Here is a 20745-nt window from a genome sequence, read left to right as displayed (position 1 = left end):
AATGTTAGCCTTATTATGATTTCATGTAAGAAACTTTTTGAGAGTGCAATGCATGGATCTAGGAATTTAGAGGAGATGGGTCCAAAGTGCCGTGCCTGTCTTGGAGAAGTTTTCACGTTAAATAAAAAAACAGTCGAGATTTTTAAGGTTGTGAAAATTCTCAAATACTAACATGTATGGATAAATGTGAATGAAATGCTAGTCACATGTTCTCTCTCTATTAATCATTCAGGTGGGTACAGCCAAAAAATGTGGAGAGGACGGCGAAAGTGAGGGTACAAAGAAGGATGTGTGATTGACACAGAAGTCTACACAAAAAAGTCACATTCAGAGTTCAGACAATTCACTGTCTAATAAATCTTCAAACAGTTCCCTTCTTCTCTCTGACATTGGAACGGAGCAGCATAAAATCCAATCCAATCCAAACCCCAAAATTGTTAGTTATCTCGGCTACCCACCTGTGTCGTACAAAGATTGGTCTTTGTCTTCGACGCTCTCCCCCCCCCCCCTATTTCTGTCTTTCTATATATAGAATGGCCTTAGTCCCATATGGGGACAAAGATTCAAAGCCAGATTCCTCATCTCTTCCTTGGCAAGATATGTTCAGATCGGCTTCAATTCGTAAACCCACAAATCCGCAGCCGCCGCCGACTGCGTCACGGGAGCCGGCGAATTCCGATGACCCAGATCGTAAAAATGCCATTTCAGGGGATCCCCAGGTACGACTTGCGCTATATATAGCCATGGCCCATGCTGGGCTTGCGTTTGGTATCTTCACTCTATACATGATATCCAGGCTGTTGCAAGAGTATTTAAGGCCAATTCAATGGGCTATCTTGTGTTCAATCCCCTTAAGAGGGATACAGCAGACCCTTGTGGGTTTTTGGAGCGAGCCTTTGAAATTGGGGCTCACAGAGACAGTACTTGCAGGTCCTGTTGCTATTTTCAAGGTTTTTGTGGGCACTATTATTGATATTAAGGGTGTTTTTGTTAAGGTGTTTGTCAAAAGGTCAAAGAGAAATCGTTCTGGTTCAAGGCCTAATCGAAGTGCCTTTTCGAGATTGCTTAGATGGTTGTTGTCATTTGGTGTGTTTCTGATTGCATATGAGAGAATTGGGGGTGCGGGGTCATTGTTGATTCTTGGGTTAGGGTTTCTGTGTAGTTCTAAAAATGTGGATTCTACCCTGGATGCTGTGTCATCTTTCAGAAGCAACAGCTTTAGGCGTAGTGCAATTAGTGCCTTTTTCACAAGAGGCATATTAAAAAGATTGAAAACCATTGTGGCAATTGGGCTAATTGTTGCTATGATTGTGGGGTTTCTGACAGGAGTGATAGTTTTCTCATATAAGATTGGAGTGGAGGGGAAGGATGCAGTAATTTCTTTGAAATCACATGTGGAGGAGAGTAATTATGCGGAAAAACTTGGTGTTAGGCAGTGGATAAATGAGAATGATGTCCCTGGAATGGTAGATAGGTATACTACACAAATCTATGAAACAGTGTCTGTGCAAATTGATAGTTTGGCAATTCAGTATAATATGACTGAGTTTGTGACTGGAATTAAGCAGTTTGTGATAAACTCGCCGGTTAATTCATCACATCAATCGACAGCCCTGGTTCAGCCATCTCCTTACACAGAGAAACTATTAAGTATAAGGAAACGAGTTCGTAATCGGGAATGGGGACAGATTTATACGGAACTGAATGAACTTTTGAGTGAAGTGATTATTTCCCGGGAGGATTTAGTTGAGAAGGCAAAAGGGTTTGCTCTTAAAGGGATGGATGTGTCACAACGTGTATTTGCTAGCAGTGCATCTCTTTTAGGAGGCAGTGCAAAACTCATGTTCTCGTTCGGTAGTTCCATTATCTCTGGTGCAGCTGGGGTTTTCAATTTTGTGTCTCAGTCAATGGTGTTCTTCTGGCTTTTGTATTATCTTATCACTTCAGAGTCTGGTGGTGTCACGGAACAAGTGATGTATATGCTTCCTATGTCAAATTCAGCAAGAATTAGATGTGTTGAAGTTCTTGATAATGCTATTTCGGGTTGTCTTTTGGCTACAGCTGAGATTGCATTTTTCCAGGGATGCCTTACATGGCTTTTATTTAGATTGTTCAACATACATTTCTTGTACATGTCAACTATTCTCGCATTCCTCAGCCCTCTGTTCCCGATCTTTCCAACTTGGTTTTCGACAATTCCAGCTGCCGCTCAGTTGTTGCTGGAAGGTAGATATGTAATGGCTGCAAGCTTGTCTGTAATTCAACTCGTGCTTATCGATTACGGGGCAACTGAAATTCAGGAGGATATACCCGGTTATAATGAATATCTGACAGGGCTTAGCATCATTGGTGGAATGACATTGTTCCCCTCTGCACTTGAGGTAAAGTCATTGAGACCTATTTTCTTCATTGAGAATTTCTCCCATTTGGTATGTTATTTTCTCATGTTCTTTGGTTGCATAACCTTGTTATTCTACAGGGAGCAATCATGGGTCCATTGATAACTACAGTCGTCATCGCTCTCAAGGATTTGTACGCTGAATTTGTACTCGAAGAACCAACGAAAAGTGATTAGGCTTGTGCTGCACTGGACCATGTCGCTTTCCATTCATTGTCTGCAATAGTGTGGAGATTTCTTGTATATTAGTTATGCTTGCTTGGGGTGAATACAGAAATTGGGTGCATAGGTGTTCGTTTCTCCTTTTTAGGAGAGAGAATGCATTTCTTGTGTTTTATCTGGTATCTGGCAGTGGCAAGGTTGCGAAAGAAAATTGTACATTATTTATGTTGTTCAAGTAAGAATTTGAGTATTCAGATGTTTGCTTCTCTTTAAAACCTGTCACTCCTTTTCTATACAAAAGGAATTTGTCAGAACGATCTACGCGGTTGGGGAGACTGTTCGTTCAACTTGTACTTGTGATCTCTTTTGCTGTATCAGTTTTCCCTGGTAGCAGGTTATTATGTTACAAAGAAAGAATGCTGTCTGGTTTTATATGGTAAATTGAATAAAGAAAAAGTAGCTGTGGAGAGAGGTGAGGTAAAACTTGAGGACATTGCTGATCATAACATTAGAAAAATCTTTATTATAATGATTCAGAAACCTCTAGCTCTCACTAAAATTTCCAAAAACATCTCACCGCACTCACTATGTTCTAACCCGACGCGCTGCTGCTCTCTTTTTTCCTCTTTCTTTTTCTAAATGGTTGCATAAGCCGCCCAAAAGTTGAATCGATTGAATAGCATCCATCACTATCCCAAAAATGGCGCTGAGAAGCTCCTCGACAGCATTGGCCTCCTGAAGTTTCTCATCCTTACTGCAGCCAACAGAAACTGTAAAAAAATTTTAAGTTCTCAAAATATAACTTATCAGAACATAAAAGGATGAACATGAAACAAATTTGCTGCTTGCTTACTCTAGTAACTCCTTTGAGGAGTTCATTCTCCTTCTTCAGATTCGCTATTTCAATCTGCTGCTGTGCTTCTTGAGCCTGAGCAAAAGAGATCGCAAATATTGTGATAGAAAGCCCTCTTTGTTCCCTTGAATTGTGCATAATGTAACAGATTGTTCAGAAAACAGAATCAAAACTTACCTGTTTTCTTGCTCTAGACCTTGCAGCAGATTCTCTGTTTTTGATCATCCGAAGCCGATGTTTCTCAGAATCAGGATTCTTTCTCAGCCTTCCTCCAGCTCTCCTCCCATAACCACTCTTTCTCTGCCCATTCCCAGTGCTAAACCCTTGAGCCAACTGATGATTGATTGTCACATTCTCATCAGCACCAGCATTGACATTCACTGCTTGAGCAAACTGATGATTGATTACTGCATTCTCACCGGAACCAACATTCACATTCACTTCATTAGCAACTGCATCAGCATTGCGATAAGATCCGCGTAGTAAGTTTCCTAGGTTCAGATTGAATGCAAAGTTTGCGGATTGGGTTGTGTTAGGGATATTGTGGTGATGATGGTGTTCTTGGGTTCCAATGCTTAGTGTTAAAGCAGTCATGTCAGATGAGTTTGGTTGAAACATGTTTTGAGGTTTCAGATCAAACCTTTAGCTCTGCATCAAACAAACAAAAGCATTAGAGATCAAAGGTAAATGCATATATATACACACACAAATATGTTCTTTGAGATCAACAAGAAACTATGACATTACAGAAGTAGCTTATTGAGATCTCTGCTGAGTACACATTCATGACCAGACAGAAAAGACAATATATGCAGCAGAAGATGAATCAAACCAATTCCCATCTGTCCAACAGTTATTAAACACAGAGAAGAAGAACCAGACAGACAGATAGGGAAACAGTACTACGACCAGTGTCAAAGATGGTGTCTCAGGAATCAACATGTAAGAGAGAGACCAGCAAAAACAGACAAAACCCATATTTCAGAAAATGGTTTCAATGTTGTAACTGATGGTTTCAGTGTAAGAAAAAGCTTCAAACTGCCCCATATGAAGACAATTGGACACGTTCAACTATATCTTAGTTCTCTCTCTCTCTCTCTCCCTTTTCTGAATTTTGTTTTGACAAATGTCATCTGCCTGTTAGAGGTTGTTCCTCCTCTTCTTCTAAACATCACAGAGAATGCTGACATAATGAGCTTAAAGATTTGAAATTTATGCATTCACATACAAGGAAGTTGAAGCAACATATAGTAAATTAATGCATGTGTGGAGATTTTATTTTTTGTTTTATATCGAGAGACCCTTTGGATCCACTCTGATAGAGTAAACCACTAGACTCGTGCATCACACCCTTAGAAGCTCCCTATACGGGATGAGGGCCATTCTGAACCCACCCAGGTGGAGTTTTCAGGGCCCCTTTGAACCCAACCAGGTGGAGTAAAACCCTCATACCGCCCCTTGGGGTTACATGTGAGCAGAAGTTGATGATTGATCTTAACAAGTATTTCATGTACACATAGTAATATCTATAATCAACTAGAATTCACTAACTATGAATTTCTCAATCCATACTAAACATTATTACAAGGAAGAATGCCCTAGAATTTATGAACAATAACCATCAAGAGATTAATTCTTACGTTTTCCTTGCTAGAAGAATTTTAACGATATGTTTTAACTTTAAAAGTTGTGTCATGTATATACAAGCATTTGAGTTCATAATTCGTGCGTGTGTTCGGCCATCCTAGCCGATTACCCCCCCCCTCCCCTGATTTAATGGCGTGAAATCAGCAAATAAATTGAGGACAATCAGTTAGTCTTCCAAATGATGGGGGATCTCCAAGGTCTTGAGGAGAACCCTATATAAATGAAAGGAGAGGGAGAAGGTAAGGGATGGTGTTTTTACTTGAGAGAATGAAGTAATTTAAGCGTTAGAACGTCTCCGATCACCCAGTTTTTATCTCAGGTGTTCTAAGGCTTAAATGCTCTTCGGGTGCAATTACCTGGAATAAGCCCAAAGAGATAAAATTGTGCATCACGATTAGCATGAAATCAAAATCTAAAGCATTTGAAACAATGACGAAAATGTATTCTTCCATGAAAATTGTATACTCTAGAATTCTATAGAGTACACAATTTTCATCCAATATACGAAAGTGAAGTGTGGTGTGGTGTGATGTGATGTATTTGCCAAATCATTAGATAGAGAATTGTACAAAGTCCCCTTCTTTGCATTGCGAAAACTTCTCATCAGTTCATCTTACTCCTGAATATCACACTTAAAAGAGGGGCTCAAAATGGAAGTGAATTGGGCTCGGGCCCAAGTCTCCAAACCCATTAAATCTAGAAAGTCCGAAACATAAAGCCCATTGTTTATATGGGCTGACTCCGAAACTGACCTCGCATAGTCCAATCGCGAAAATCCGTACAGCCTTTCTCGGGCTCTCTGTTCGTTCTCTGAATCTCTCTTCATCATCTCTCTCTCTCTCTCTCTCTCGCTCTCTCTGATACGCCAGTTGCCAGTTGCCAGTTGCCAGTTGCCAGGTAAGAATCAATTTTGAATCTTCTTTCATAACCTGTTTTCGTTCGATCGTTATTTTGGTCTTCGAATTATGATGGGTTTATTTTGTTGGAGTGAATTCTTATGTACTTGGGATTATGCATATACAGGCATTTGAGTTTGGGGCCTCCTTGACTCAACCTGATACGGGAAGAATCATATTCCGCACAGTTTTTTTATTTTCCTTTGCTCTTCATTTTCCCCCAGAGTCGTTCATTCATTCTCTGTTATTGGTTCATTCATAGTTGGTAAGATAGTCGTTGGGATTTAAAATTCATCTTGTTTTGATTACGATTAATCCATTGCTAATGTGTATTGAAAAGATGGATGTTTTTTCTCTCTAATTTTCGTATTCTTTAATTCTTGGTTATCTTGGGAAACAAGGTATGATTAGGCCTTAGGAGTGGTTTTTTTTATCTGATGATATTTTTGAAACAATTGGGTATAGTAGAATCCGCAAATTTATAAACTTGAGGTTGGAAGGAATGGTAGCTATGTTCTCTGGCTGTTTTAGTTTATTACTCTGTTTGAAATCTGATCTGGGTGACTGTCATATGGGTAGTTTCATCGACCCTTTGTTGATTAGCTTTGTCATTGTGTTACTTGAACTTTATTGTGGTTTGTGTATCAGCAGTATCTACAGTACTGTTCTATTGTTTTGTTTGGTAATCTAGGGACAATTCAAAAAGTTGGGCTCTATATGGGATAAATAAATTAGACTTTTTTGAAAGAATACCCTACCACATATTGAATCCAAGCTATTTAAGTTGTTTCTGGTAGCGTGAAAGTTTCTTATCTTAGCAATATCGATTGATAAATAAGACATCCATATAAATCCTTAACTTTTAATCTATTATATTGGTTACTTTATAATTGTGATCTATTGCTGGTGGCAGCATTATCGGTTACTATCAAATGTTGATGTTGACCGCAACTACCATTGCCAGTACACCTCTACTTTCGCCAGGTATGCTTTCCTGTAACTAGCAGAATTCCTATGAGTGTGTGTGCACCATTTTCAACTTTGTGTGGCTTACATTGTTGCATAAAGTTAAATTTTTACTATGATTGTACCGTAAAATTAAAAATGAGTGAGCCATCCAAGACCATGCCTCTATGAGCAGTTATACTGTTACTGCGAAAGGTATAATGTTATCTTATTTTCTGAACATGGAATCATGGATGATCCTGGTATGATTATCTTTGTCGTTCTTTGCAGCAGCGAAGCATAAGGATCGATGGAAAAAGACTACAGAGCCAGCTGCATGTAGTGCAGTGAGGAATTGCTTGCAGTTTAAATCATTTGATGCAGGAAGAGGTTCTAACGAGCTTGCTCCGAATTCACTGGGGTTTGGCATGAGATTACAGCCCATTGACAGGAGAAAACCATCAATGCGTTCTGCTTTTACAATATGTGCTGCTGCTTGGGTGAGTTATATCTATATATGTATACATTCATAAGCTTGTTTGAGCCCCAAACTGTGACTAGTTGTTTGTGGATTCTCATTGATTTCTCTTATGGATTTCAAGTAGCTGACCCCAAACAGTTTGGAACAATGTAGAGCATGTGTCGCTTAGCCATGCAAATATGACACATTGTTTCACTTTTTTGTTTGTTTTCAATATAAATACTTTTAATCAACATTCGGGCTATATGATTGTGTCACTTGACTTTCTTTTGCATGCAGAATGCAACATGCAGTGCCTCAGGGCAAACTCAAACTGTTACTGTGAAGTCACCCACAATACAAAAGGCTCCAGGTATATGAAAGGCTCATGTCAGTCATAACCTTTTTCAGCATGTGTTTCAACCTTTCCAAATGTCCTATCTGATTCTCTCTTATGGTAACTGGACTGTCTGGACAATATATATTTTTCACAAATTCAGATTCACAAGCTACTATGTTATTAGTTTGTAATGCATTAGTTTTTTTCCCCCTCTTGAATCTTTTTCGGGATGAAAACCAAGTGAGAACGTTTTCTACTCAGTCTGTCCCAAAGATTTTCATGATGGTTATGCATGAGCTTCTTTGGTTTCCCTTGGTTTTCCTGATCATGCTTGAGTTGTGCTTGTTAATGCGTGAGGTTTTTCTATTTTTATATGATCACTCATTTGCCGTGGTTTTCATGGTGAAATATGTTATTTCGATAGACTTTTAAAAGTGTATTAGTAATATGTTTAGGTTATTTGAATATTCTTAGTGTTTTAGGATCCAAGGATATGGTGAGTTGGATGTGCATCTGTATAAATTTCTTTGTGAATGTATGTCAAGTGGTATAGGTAATTTTTTTGTCATGGCTATTATATGGTTAACTCTGTTACTTCTACTTTTCTTATACTATACTTATTGATTTAATTTCAGAGAGGTCGCCTAAACTTGATGACGGTGGTAGTGGATTCCCGCCCCGTGATGATGGAGGTGGAGGTGGTGGTGGAGGAGGTGGAGGCAACTGGTCAGGCGGATTTTTCCTTTTCGGCTTTCTTGCTTTCTTGGGGTTCTTAAAAGATAAGGAAGGCGAGGAGGATTACCGGGAAGGTAGAAGGAGATAGAGAAGGAATTGAAATTGATCATTTTTGTAGACTCCGTGTTCCAAGTTTTGCCGTATCCTCTCTTTAACAAAGAGAAATTATCCAGACTTCATATCATAGGAACCTTGATCTTATTAAAATTACAAAACTGCCATTGGAGAATGTGTGCGCTTGTGTTCTTTTCTGTGTAATTGTACACAGCATAGTAAACTTATAATTATCTTGTTTCAGGGCTGAATTTTCTCGAATTGAAATGCGTATGTATAGTGTTCAAGCTACCAACCTCTGCAAAGAAAGGAAAGAACAACTAGTTTGCGATATCTGATAATATATTGACTACATCAAAGACTCTTATTCTGTACTCTCCTTCCATGAGACCATCATAACCATGTCCGAGACAAAACTGAAGTGTAAAAAGAAAGCATTTAACCCTGGAATCCTCGGGAGAACGGCCAGCTTACAAACGAGATCAACCAGTAACAAGATTCAATCTGTTAATTTCAATTATGGCTCATTTTGTTGGTCTGGTCCAAGATGTCTCTGAGGTGATTGTATTTCCATAATAAACCTGTTTAGTGGTTTCATCCAAATAAGCCTGAAACCAAGGAAAACAAGAAGAGTGATAGATCAGACACAAATTTGAACAAAAAAATTTTCCCATTGAGAATAAGTCACATAAGCGAAACCACACCATCTCAAACATCACGTGATAAAAAAAACAAGGACTCTTCATACAGTACAGGAATAATCATAACAATGATTTCAATGCGCTTCCAGTTTAATTATTGAAAGCGAGGTCAGCAGCCGGCCTTTCCTTACAAGATGACACCAGTATGCTAACACAAAAATCGTGAAGTTCAGAAGTAGGTTTCTTATTCAATGACTAGAAAGTGACACAAGGAGGACACGAGCTGCGTCATGCAACCAAGGTACTTTAAGATGCATATGCAGCAAATACCTGCCATCCAGAAGGAAGATTCCTTGAGACTTCGGCTAAATCAGGCTGCTGGTTTTCACGAATAGGTGTCTGTGCTGGAGTCTCATTAGCTGTTTCCTTGGCTGCTTTAGCTCTCCTACGCTTCACCCTCTCACGCCTATACAAAAAGAGAGAAGAAAAGGTGTATCATGTAACTCACCTCATCCCTAAAGATGAACGCATCATATAGTAACCCAAATAAATGAATTTTAGTTCCTATTTTGAGACAGTAATTAGGAGTTTATACTTTCAATGTTATTCCATGACTAATATATTTCTTCTTTTTTGTTCTACGCCATATGTGTGAAAGAGAGGAAATTGTAAATAGAGATGACAGAACACCATACCAATCTCCTCCCAGAGGCTGAAAATTTGCATTGTCCCTGGCCTCTCCACTTGCTATTTGCTGAGCATACCATTCCTATAATATAAGAAATGTAAAGCACCAAAGGCAGAAACCTCTCAACTTAAAAGCAGAAAAATTCTACGTGCAGACCTTGATTTCTCTTTGCCGCTTCTTCTCTAAGATCTCAAGAGCATTTTCAGGTTCATCTTCCTCGCTCTCATTCAACTCCTCTTTGGCAGCTTTCCACTGAACAATAAAGGTATGAATTTAACAATTTCAAAAACTAGTAATTTCAGAAGAATATATCTAATTAATCATATGGAGCAAAAAAAATAAAAATAAACAACGAACAATGGAAAATAATTTACCTTGTCCACCAAGCTAGAGACCTTCTTATTAGACCTCAAGGAGGCTGCAGAAGCTACTTTCCGCTTTTTACTCCGCAAAACTGATATAGAAGAAGAAAAGACAGTCACCACAAAGTCTTATCTGCAGGATAAATAAAGCTACCATCCATGTCTGAGACAAGGCATACTTGCCACCACTCTATCAGGCATATATTTTTGTAGAATGAATTTGATACAACATTCCCAACCAACTAAAATGGTCAGGCAGGAGAATGAATGGAGCTATTTACAAAGGAAACACCCAGATTTCCCAAAAAACTTTATTTTTGGTTATTGGTTAAGGAGAAATCTTTTTAAAAGACTTGTTCAGTGCCATATAGTACCATACAAAAGTAACAAAACATGAAACTCCTTTTTTTTTTTCCAATTTAAAACTTCATGTCATTTTAAGCAAAGCTCTAATTTCTCAAAACATTTGGCCTAAGCTTAAAGGAGTTTTATACAAACCCTATCAAATAGTGCTTCTTAAAATAACAAAAAATTTCCTTCAAATCTCCTCGGACATATCTCATACCTCTCAAAGCATTCCTCTATTACCCTCAACAAAAAAAATGGAGAAAAGAAAGTTCAAGACCAGTAGCAGCCTGCCAGCCATGGCATCTAATTACTAGAGGACTGCCTGCCAAGTATAATATGAACTTGCGGAAATTAGAGATGATTACTAGAAGACCGTCTGCAAGTATAAGAGAAGTTCTAAAAATGAACATCACCAGGCTGAAATGAAGCTAGTTAACAGTCTCGGTTTCCATAATATTTACCCTTAGACTGAACATCGGAAGTTGTTGACGACACAACAACCGCTGCATTAGCACCAGCTCCCAGTGCAGACCCACCTTCCTTTAGTAAGACAGATGTAGAAGCTTGGACGGTGGCCAAATTAAAAGGGACCGATAGTGATGCCGTCACAGCCTCTCCACGAACAGCAGATATATCCACATTCACAGTTGATCCCACATCACTAACAGCATCAACAGATGCAGTGTGATCAGAAGAAATCATACTACTCTTGGAACCGGATTCACTATGAAACTGTGAGTATTCTACACTTGAAGTTCCAGGTACAGGAGGTAAAGTTTCATCTTGAACATATGGGACAGGCTCAACAGGGTTGACTATGACTGGAGCAGTTTCATGATAAGTGTTTGGAACTTCTTTATAATATAATGTTGTTTGGGGCACAGCAACTTGATATCCATCAGCATGTCCATAGAAATTATTACCAGAGACATCAGTAACCGTGTGTCCATAGTACTGAAAATTAGAATCTGGGTAAGTTATACTGTATTGTCCAGTGTAGGAGAAAGGTGGTTCAGTCCCCAAATAAGATGGCAGCGGAGGATATGAAGGGTCAGGAGGCTCATTAGGAAGCGGTGGAGGAACCTGTTCATTATCAGGAGGGGGTGGAGGAACCTCATCATTATCTGGAGGTGGTGGAGGAACCTCATCATCATCTGGTGGAGGTGGGGGAATCCATCCTTCTTCTCGAGGAGGTGGATGAATTGATGAATCATCAGACACCAATGAATGGTACTCCATAGGTGGATTTGGCCGGATTAGTAGCTCAGATGGAGGAAGTGCAGAAAATTCTCCAGCATGTGAGGCATCTCCAACAGCCATATTTCCAGTAGTGATTGCATCTTCAACTTCCATGTCCACATCCATGTCAACATCTTCCCCGGCTTGGTAACCAGGCTCAGAAATTGGTTCACCAGGAAGAGCAGTGTCATTAGATTGTTCACCATCGATGGCACTATTGACCAAATCCCTAGTGGGTGATTCAAAAGAAGAGACATGTCCATCATATGCAACATTACTGTAAGGATTTTCATTGCATATATTGCTGTCAGCTGCTGGTGAGGAGTCTACACCAGTGGAAACAAGACCTAATTCACGAGTAGGATAAACAGCATGGTTTCCATGTTCCTCTGAGCCTGATTCAAGCCCCTTGGTTCCCTCTAAATTGTCCTTTTCTCTAACAGAATGGGAGGTCACTTCAACTACATCCATTTGTGCAGATATAGCAAGCTGGTATATTTCATGATTAATGGCATCTTCCAGTCGTTTAAGCTGCCTTTCCGAATGCATCCAAAAGGGAAGTACAGATGAGCCATAAGAAATAAGAGACCTTATATCAGAAAGTCTAATCTCGATTTCCAACATATACTTTGACATCCAGCCATGAAGTTCTAGCTGGCCCCCATACCTGAAACATACAATTTAGATATTAGAAAAGACAAAAATCTAACTCAAAGAAATCAAGAGTCCTTCACCCCAACGGATAACATACAAAATTGATTTGGAAAGTACATGCAAAAAGCAAGTGAACTATAATCAAACCAGAAGTTCCTCACCCTTCGAGTGACTTCAGTCTCTCCAGCAAACAGTTGCACAGATTCACAAGATGAGCTGAAAGATTGACCCCTTCGTTACATTCTTCTTCAGCTACCGCATCATGTATACGGTTGTCAGCACCAGCTAAACCCTCATGATCCAAAAGGGCATTTATTGTATCTGGTTTGCATTTTAAATCAATTTGGTTCGAATCAGTTCTCAAACTTTGCTCATCTAAATGGGGACCATCATAATCCACTACTCTGCTGGGAGAAATCAAATCTGCACCTGCTGAGCCATCAATATTTGTTGCAGCCGTGGAAGCGACTGTATTTAAATCGGACACATCTGAACCCACTAAAGCAATCTCTGTATTTTCATCTATGTTAGTCTTCTGTTCAAACATCAATTCGGTTCTTTGAGCCAAATCATCAGGTACTTCCCAAGAAGTTTCACCGGTCTCCGTATTCCAGTAGTAGTATTGATTGCTCTGCTCATGCATTATTACTTTCCAGCCTTGAGCATTACTAGAACTTCCAGCAATGAAATTATGCTCTGTGGAACCCAATTCTTTGTGTAGGTCATCATAATCAGTAGCGTCAGTAGTTCTAGTGACATCACTTTCCAAGGTCTTGGAAACGTCAATAGAATCCCCATTCGGCTCCTGTTGTACATTGTTATGAGAAGCAAGGTTTTTGACTGCATTGGCATCTACATTTTCCCATCCTTCACCAAGTGGTCCTTTATCCTAATCAAAATAAAATAAATACTTCAGTCCATCATTAGGATATTGCGTTTAAGAAACACACAGAACAGCAGCTTTCTTCCTACTTGAGGCAAACGCTTTTTTGAATGCGTGAAGTGAACAACAATTCAAATACAAGAAGAAGATAATCTACACTAGAGAAAGAAGAAGAATTGGTAAGAAAACAAGACACCTCAAACATTGTTCACGGTTATATGACATAGACACTTCCCTGGTGAATTTAGAAACTAATCCCATGGAAGATCACACTGAAGCTGCTTGGCCACAAACAAAAGTAGCAAAGCCAATTAGTTACCAGGTTATTATTGTCAGAAACAGATGCATCCAAAATTCCCTTGCTAGAACTTTTAAATGACTCCTCGGCCAATTCGTCATCACTATACTGCCCAAGTAATTGAAGAGGATTCTGTGGTTGTAGACCTGAACAAGGAAAAAAACCTATCCGTCAAGTACTTTAAAAAAACCATAATCCAGTTACTTACAAATATCTAAGTATCTAACCCTGAAAATTAATGCACTAAATTATCCACAAAATCAGAGTACAAAAGAAAAAGAAAAAGGGGGCCCGGGGGGTTCTAAAACTGATATAGCATTTCCAACAAGTATCACGGGAAGACAATTCATCACAGCCACCTGTATTGCACATTGAAGAACATGTCAGTGGGCGCACAAAGCAATGAAAGTCAGAAACATACGAACCGATAAAAATATTCCAGATGAAATCTCCAAAATGCTTTGATGCTGCGGAATAGGGCATAACAGGTTGGGAATCATTCAGAATTTCACAGTGACAGGGCCCAACCTGATCTCAAATGAATGTTCCTGGGACCACAGCCACCCTACAGTCTGTAAACAAATTCCGGGGGCAAAGAACATAACATGGCTTGTACATATAGTTCCACCCCAAAATAAGGAGAGCACTCGTGCCCTCTCTACTTAGTTCCTTTTGAAGAAAACTGATAGAACCCACCTGAAGATGATGGTGACTTGGGTAACCCAGGATGTTTTGTTGGTTCTATATCCTCTCCAACTTTGTCATGTTCAGAGGAGCCACCCAAATCTCCTACAAAGGCAAAGCAGGCACTTAAAATTATAAATTGATATATGTAGCAGTGAGAAAATCGCCATTCTTTCGCAAGTGTCAAAATACCATAATGCTCATAGACAACAGAATAACAGATTCAAACAACTAGGTTACCCGTACGAGTGGTGTCATTTTAGTGTGATTGATAATCAAGTAGTTCATCTGGTGATTCCAAATGTAATCATTAATGCAAGACACCCCATTTTCTTTGCTCAACCTCATAAATCATTACCAAAACCGAAAATAATGACTCAGAAAGAGCACTCCAGGACACTGATTCCAATAATATATTAGGCTAATGTTATTTAAGGGGGAATTCTTTATCATCTACTCTCTAGAGCCCCATTAAGCCTTAACAATAATTTTCTTTTGAAGTCTCAACAATCCTCCAACTAGATAATTTGATCTCTCTCACATTGCTGATCAACCGCATAAATTTAATCAGAAGCAGTAGCTTTATTATTTGTAACACTGGGACAGCCCAACACTACCAATTCACAAGTTCCTGATGTAGTTTTTGAACTAGTGATGTAGATTTGTGTAGGATTGAGCAACCAAAACCTTAACCCCCAAATGAAGCCCAAAAATTAAGAACCTTACGACAAAATTCACAATTCCCAGGTCTGAAACTGAAACAAAATTCTTGGATTTTTTGAATAAACCAAAAACGACCCTGAATCTCTCAGGTAGGGTTGGATAAACTCACCTTCCCCTCTCAGCCTCTCACACCGAGCGTGTCTAAGGAATCTCTCCTATAGCAAATTTGTATAAAACTCTCATTATTCTTTATTCTTGACTTGCATCCATATATATAGACTCCTAGTAATCCTAATTACATAAGAAATTTCCATCAAATAAAACTAGGATTCCTAAAAGTAAACTAATATAACTCCAATTATAACTAGGACTTGACTTAACAAAATAACCTAATAAAAGACTCTCAAAACAAATAACTAATACTAAATTCGAAATTCCAACATATCTGGAAATTCCGACAATACCCTTAGTATGAAAACTAAAAGAAACTTAGTTAAAATAAACCCAATAATAGACTAACTTATAAAAGCCTATATTAATGGTCCTCCTGCATCAGTTCCTTAATTTCATTCTTGACTAAATATGCAAAACCTCAAATTTATCTCATCTTCTATTCCTGGCTTATTATACTTTTGGAAAACACCAACACAATCAGTTTCAAGGCCCATGTGTTTGACTTCATAAAGCCATCTATTCATATACATATGAATTTTGCATAAATCCATCTATTCATATACATATGCACAATAACTATTTTGCACAAGGAACCGAACAAAAAATAGAATCCAATAAAATCTACTCGCTAGAAGATTATTAGAACCCCAACCCAGTAACTGCTGATTAAATGAGACAGAGCAAAGGGAGAAAACCAATAATCACGAGCAACTCGCATTAAGAAAATTAAGCTAAAACTACGTTAAATTCGATTCCATCACCCGTCTAGGTACATAAATGCTTGAAACTTCCACAAAACTATCTCTTTTTGTAACTTTGGTTCGTTGCTTCTGTAACCTGTTACTCAACATCGACACAAACGAACCCGTAAAAAAAAAATCAGAGAAAGGAAGAGAAGGTACCAGAGGGTTCCGGTGAAAGATCGAGCTTAACACGGCGACCGGAGTTTGCTAGAGCTGCGAGGCGGCGCTCTTTTCTCTTCCCCATCGTTGTTTCCCAAGATCGGTTTTTGATGTATTAACTGACTTACAACACCAAAAAACAGCTTTTGCTTCCTTGATTTGGAGATTTTGTAGTGTTTTATTGTAGGATTTGATATGTAGAGAGTTTTCAGTCTCTCGTCTCTCTGTTTCTGTCCCTCTCCCTCCGTAACCTTAGGGCTTGTCCGTTTAGTGGGTTAGAAGGTGTTGGGAAGGTTGGATTTCGTGCCGAACATCTCGAGCCTTGATTGTTTGAGGTGTTTGAGATTGTTGATATAAATACATTTCTAACACCTTTCAATTCAATATCTCTCAATCCAACACCTATCAACACCTTAAACGGAAAGCCTTTACTATATTAGGCCCCCAACTCCCCAAGTCCCTAAATACAGAATCTTGAACGACGTCGTAGAAAATTCTCCTACAAAATTGTTTTGTTTTTTTTAAAGTTATTTAAAAGAGCAAAACTATTTAAGCTCATCTCCAACTCCAACTCTATCACCATCTTCACCATAAGGTACGTGACCGACACCAAAGTGTGTGTATTTATCTCAAGTATAGAGTATCGTCAAGTAATAAACCGATAAGTTCGGTATTGATCCACGAGAAAGCAATGCAAATTTGAAGTGAATGATATGCAAATGACTAGCTAACACTAATAAACGCAATGAATATCAAATAAAAGCAAGTAAATGAAATGGGTCGAATGACTCGGTAGCATGAGTGATTTTGTAATCAAAGTAAGCACGAAATGGATTTAAAACAATTAATTAAAAACCTAGTCTCTAATCCGTCCCGGTGGCTACTTGGTTCTCATACTCAAGGTATCATTGCAAACATACACAATGCATTGTGTGATACTATCAATCATGCATATGCAAAGAGAATTGGGATATAAGACTTCAATTCATACATGTAGGCCAACGGGTCTCTTTATCTACGATGAACGCAAAAGGATAAGCACCTAATATTATGGATTAATGTTCCCCCTTGGGGCTCGGTTTGGCTAACACCCTAGTTTCACACTCAAAGATCAATTAACCATAACTCTCCCATGCACATTCCTAAATTAACCCAAAACCTCATCATCAATACACATAATTAATAGCTATGCAATAGAAAACTCAATTAATTAAGGAAATCATGCAATGGATTTAACAATTCTCAATCAAACACATTAGATGCAATCCCTATACTAGACAATCCAAGAATACAATCAAATATGTCATTTTTATGTATCCAATCACACAACTATCACGGAATTAAAAGAGAAAAATCGAAGCTATGATTCATAGAGCATACCTTGAGTAATCGAAACCTTACACCCACCGTTCGGGACTAGAAACTAGAAAGGGAACTTAGTCACTCATCATAATGGATATAAACATCAATTTTATAGATGAAAATCAATGTTTACAAACAAAATCACAAGAACCAAGCAAAACCCTAGAGAGAGAAAGAAAGAGAAAAACTATGGAGACTAAATGTTGGAGAATGAATGAATGAGAAAGAAAACCCAAATCTTAGGGTTTTCCCCTCTTTTTACAAGTATAATGACCTATTTACCCTTACAAAGCTTGCTCCCATTGGTTACTGTAACATATGGAAATTTTTACCAAGTACGTGTTAAAAAAAAAAAAAAAAAAGAATCTTACATACGTGTCGAAAATATATGCACATATATAATATTGATAATTGAATAATTAAATTAGGAGTATGTTATCATGCATATATGAGAATAAATTAAAAATGTACGTTAAGCTTATATAATATATGCATGCATGAACATATAAGGTTACGAAAAATAATGGTAGCAAATATAGACTTTGGATTTGCATAAAGGAATGTTATAGGTAACTAGTTCCTAATAAGACAAATTAGTAAGCCTCACATGAGAACAAATGGGGATAAGACCAAAGAAAAAAAAAATTAAGAGAAAGAATGAGTAAATGAAGGTAAGAAAAATGATGTGAAAGGTGGCCAATTGGAGGGGAAGGTAGAGTAGTAGCTATTAATGATAATACCGTGTATAAAAGAATTAAAAGAGGTATAATGAGCTAAGGTCAGGGCATGAATGACAGGTGAAAATGGAGTAGAATGTAGAGGTGAAATAACCAATCCGGGGGAAGGTCATTGTAAATGATGTTGGGAAGAAAAATCTAAAGTGATAGATATGGGAGAGTGGGTTGCCGTGTATAGAGAAGTGAAATTACACAGAGTAATCGATTAGGAGGCTGCATGATCGCCAACTGTCACTTGGACGAAGACCAAATAGAGATTAAAAAGGAGAAGAGGAAGTGAGATACCCATTCGTACACAAGCATATGAGACCTAGCAAGAAAGAGAGAGAATGAAAGAAAGATAGAGTAAGAGTAAGAGTGAAAGCAACACCCGAGAAGAAGAAGAGTCAAGTTGCAGTAATACTCAGGAGTGCAGGTAAGTTTCTTTCCTGTTAAAAATTTGATAAAAATTATGTGGATGAGCCACTGAAGGTGTAAGATATTTCCTTGCTAGGATTTGGAAGAACTCAAGCGTAGTACTGAGAGAAAAAAAAAGAAAAGAAAAGAAGAAAAACAATCAAGGTAAGAAAGAGTCTATTCCTGTTTTGGTTAGTTAGGAGCTTACAACCGAGGCTCTGATAAGTATTAATAAAATCTCTGGTTAGGAGAACCCAGTGAACGAAGAGGAGTTCGTGCACAAGGAGAAAGCGAGAGGTTAAAGGTAAAGACACTCAAAATCATTGATGTTATACGAATCAATATAGGGACATGATGCATTTAGATGGGATCATGGCATGCATGTGTAGATCGGATGGAAATAAGGATTGCATGCAGGACTGCCGAGGAATTTAGAATATCAAACTAATTCTTATATAATGAAATACACGAAGAAATCGTGCAGGAAACCAAGGACTTGATCATCTTTCAAGTAGTTTAACCGAAATATGAGTTAGAAACTAAGTAACTGAACCTGCATGTTGATTTTTTTTTGAGGGAATGTGTGGGTCCCAAGATGCATGATAAAATTTGGAGGTTATAGAATACTAGTCAGGATGAAGTGATGTCTCTTTAAGAGTAACGATCATAAATGGAGACACTAATTATTGGTATTTGCATACATGTATTTCATGAATCATGTGACCTTAAACAAATTATCACATGCATGAAATAATCTAGAAGCCTTGTACCCAATAACCTGCATAAACGGGAATAGGAAATATAGATATGATGAATGATATACTATTAGTATATAAAAATGTTGACTAACATAGCTCTATCTATTTTGGATATAAATGTGTGGTAAACCGAGTATAACAAGATTAGGCTTAAGATCATGATATAGTCAAGTCAGGCGAAATTCGTTGTTTTCAAAACTAGGAATATACGGTCACTGAACAAAATCTTAAAGCTTAATAAACTCATATCATACAAGTAGCAATATACTTAATATGTTCATTAAGCTTGTGCACTTGTTGAAGTAAAAGCAAATGATTTGACTAGGAACGGAAGACGTTGGACCAAGCCTTGTTTACGATAAAAGAAAAGGGAAAGGCCCTGCTCAAACTTGAATTGTCGGCAAAGGTGAGGGTTGCCGTTGCTAAAATATTAAAAAGATTTTAAGTGAATATATTTACTACTTGATGTGATTATGTAAGGTTTGTCGTCGTTACTATGTCTAAAATATTTTGACGTGATTTGCAAATTTTTCCTATTATGATTATACGGAAATACATTATTTGATATGTGTCCAATTATTATGTGTCATAGATGCCGATTGAGAACCATGAAAAAAAAATGATACGAAATTTCGCTATACATATCTTTATATGTGCACGACATTTCAGAATTTGAATCCAAGCTTGTATAGATTGACGATTTCGTAACTAGAGTTACAAATGAATTGAGTTGTGAATGCACCTGCATGCCATGCTTTGATTAAAAGGGATGTTGTGCTAAGAAATTTATGAGGTGTTGAATGTCATTAAATCCTTTGATTGATACTAGTGACAATATGATTTCAAACTCCCTGTACTGCGTTCCTCGTTACTCGGAATTAACGGATATAAGCATTGCATGCCTGTGCACATGGCCACCTCAACCTTGGCTCGGTTGTGGGTTTGCAACTAGTCCCGTGGTGCGACTAGGGTGGTGTGGTTGGAGCGATTATACTCCCACACCCTTGAAACATTTCGCCACGATCTTTCCGACGGGAAAGCATACCGGTGGAGTTCCCATTTACTAACCGAATTGACGAATCCGGGAAAATCGTACTTGGGAATACGTGAATTACTATACAATTGGAATGTCAGACAGGAAATGTTTTTTCATGACTTGTGAATTTGAGTTACGTTTCTATAAAATGACATTTCGTCTTTTATATTATGTTGTTTCCTGTTAGACTACATGCATATTGATTTGGTTCTTCCTATTATGAGTGATCTTATATAATTGTTAAAACTTCTCGAAAGTTAAAGAAATTAAATGACTATATATATATGTTCTATGATTAGCTTGGCTAACCCTCCTACATGTTTTTCATACATGTAGATATTCGGAAGTGCTAAGTGAAGGGATCCAGGCATAATACGGTTCATGGTTTTGTAATAAATTTAGAACCTCATAAACAGATGTAAGAACTTTT

The 20745-nt window shown here is 38.0% G+C and overlaps 3 protein-coding genes across 11 annotated transcripts; 2 read left to right on the top strand and 1 right to left on the bottom strand.

Annotated features, from left to right (window-relative positions):
• The first annotated feature begins 220 nt into the window (after positions 1–220).
• On the top strand, positions 221–2900 carry LOC119989648. Its single transcript, XM_038835299.1, has 2 exons — positions 221–2381; positions 2480–2900. The coding sequence occupies exons 1-2, from the start codon at positions 534–536 to the stop codon at positions 2573–2575; spliced, it is 1944 nt and encodes a 647-aa protein (XP_038691227.1). The 5' UTR covers positions 221–533; the 3' UTR covers positions 2576–2900.
• Positions 2901–5824: 2924 nt separating this feature from the next.
• Positions 5825–8733, top strand: LOC119989249 (protein YELLOW LEAF 1, choloroplastic-like). Of its 4 annotated transcripts, XM_038834654.1 has the most exons (6): positions 5839–5957; positions 6084–6221; positions 6870–6940; positions 7193–7401; positions 7662–7734; positions 8337–8733. In XM_038834654.1, exons 3-6 carry the CDS (start codon positions 6889–6891, stop codon positions 8522–8524), a joined length of 522 nt encoding a protein of 173 aa, XP_038690582.1. In that variant the 5' UTR covers positions 5839–5957; positions 6084–6221; positions 6870–6888; the 3' UTR covers positions 8525–8733. The 4 variants fall into 4 exon arrangements, with proteins under 4 accessions (XP_038690586.1, XP_038690583.1, XP_038690582.1 ...); XM_038834658.1 differs by lacking the exon at positions 6084–6221 and having other exon boundaries at positions 5825–5957; positions 7196–7401; XM_038834655.1 differs by lacking the exon at positions 6084–6221 and having other exon boundaries at positions 5825–5957.
• Positions 8734–8797: 64 nt separating this feature from the next.
• Positions 8798–16384, bottom strand: LOC119989248 (formin-binding protein 4-like). Of its 6 annotated transcripts, XM_038834651.1 has the most exons (11): positions 16027–16361; positions 14300–14392; positions 13625–13749; positions 12584–13311; positions 11643–12435; positions 10991–11612; positions 10194–10273; positions 9976–10071; positions 9827–9900; positions 9462–9597; positions 8798–9098 (listed from the first exon to the last, which is right to left on the bottom strand). In XM_038834651.1, the coding sequence occupies exons 1-11, from the start codon at positions 16109–16111 to the stop codon at positions 9015–9017; spliced, it is 2916 nt and encodes a 971-aa protein (XP_038690579.1). In that variant the 5' UTR covers positions 16112–16361; the 3' UTR covers positions 8798–9014. The 6 variants fall into 6 exon arrangements, 4 of the variants coding, with proteins under 4 accessions (XP_038690579.1, XP_038690578.1, XP_038690580.1 ...); XM_038834650.1 differs by having other exon boundaries at positions 10991–12435; positions 16027–16360; XM_038834652.1 differs by having other exon boundaries at positions 10991–12435; positions 14029–14392; positions 16027–16082.
• Positions 16385–20745: the final 4361 nt, after the last annotated feature.

Source organism: Tripterygium wilfordii, chromosome 21, assembly GCF_013401445.1.
Source record: "Tripterygium wilfordii isolate XIE 37 chromosome 21, ASM1340144v1, whole genome shotgun sequence".
Classification (NCBI taxonomy): domain Eukaryota; kingdom Viridiplantae; phylum Streptophyta; class Magnoliopsida; order Celastrales; family Celastraceae; genus Tripterygium; species Tripterygium wilfordii.
Note: the sequence above shows the minus strand (reverse complement) of the source record. Positions and strands in the feature narration are given on the sequence as shown.

Coding starts and splice junctions, on each gene's coding strand:
- LOC119989648 (XM_038835299.1), top strand. CDS start 534: ATGGCCTTAGTCCCATATGGGGACAAAGATTCAAAGCCAGATTCCTCA. Junction 2,382..2,479: donor TGTTCCCCTCTGCACTTGAG/GTAAAGTCATTG, acceptor GTTATTCTACAG/GGAGCAATCATGGGTCCATT.
- LOC119989249 (XM_038834655.1), top strand. CDS start 6,889: ATGTTGATGTTGACCGCAACTACCATTGCCAGTACACCTCTACTTTCG. Junction 6,941..7,192: donor TACACCTCTACTTTCGCCAG/GTATGCTTTCCT, acceptor CGTTCTTTGCAG/CAGCGAAGCATAAGGATCGA. Junction 7,402..7,661: donor CAATATGTGCTGCTGCTTGG/GTGAGTTATATC, acceptor TTTTGCATGCAG/AATGCAACATGCAGTGCCTC.
- LOC119989248 (XM_038834650.1), bottom strand. CDS start 16,111: ATGGGGAAGAGAAAAGAGCGCCGCCTCGCAGCTCTAGCAAACTCCGGT. Junction 10,274..10,990: donor TTCCGATGTTCAGTCTAAGG/GTAAATATTATG, acceptor CTTCTATATCAG/TTTTGCGGAGTAAAAAGCGG. Junction 10,072..10,193: donor TCTCTAGCTTGGTGGACAAG/GTAAATTATTTT, acceptor TTTATTGTTCAG/TGGAAAGCTGCCAAAGAGGA.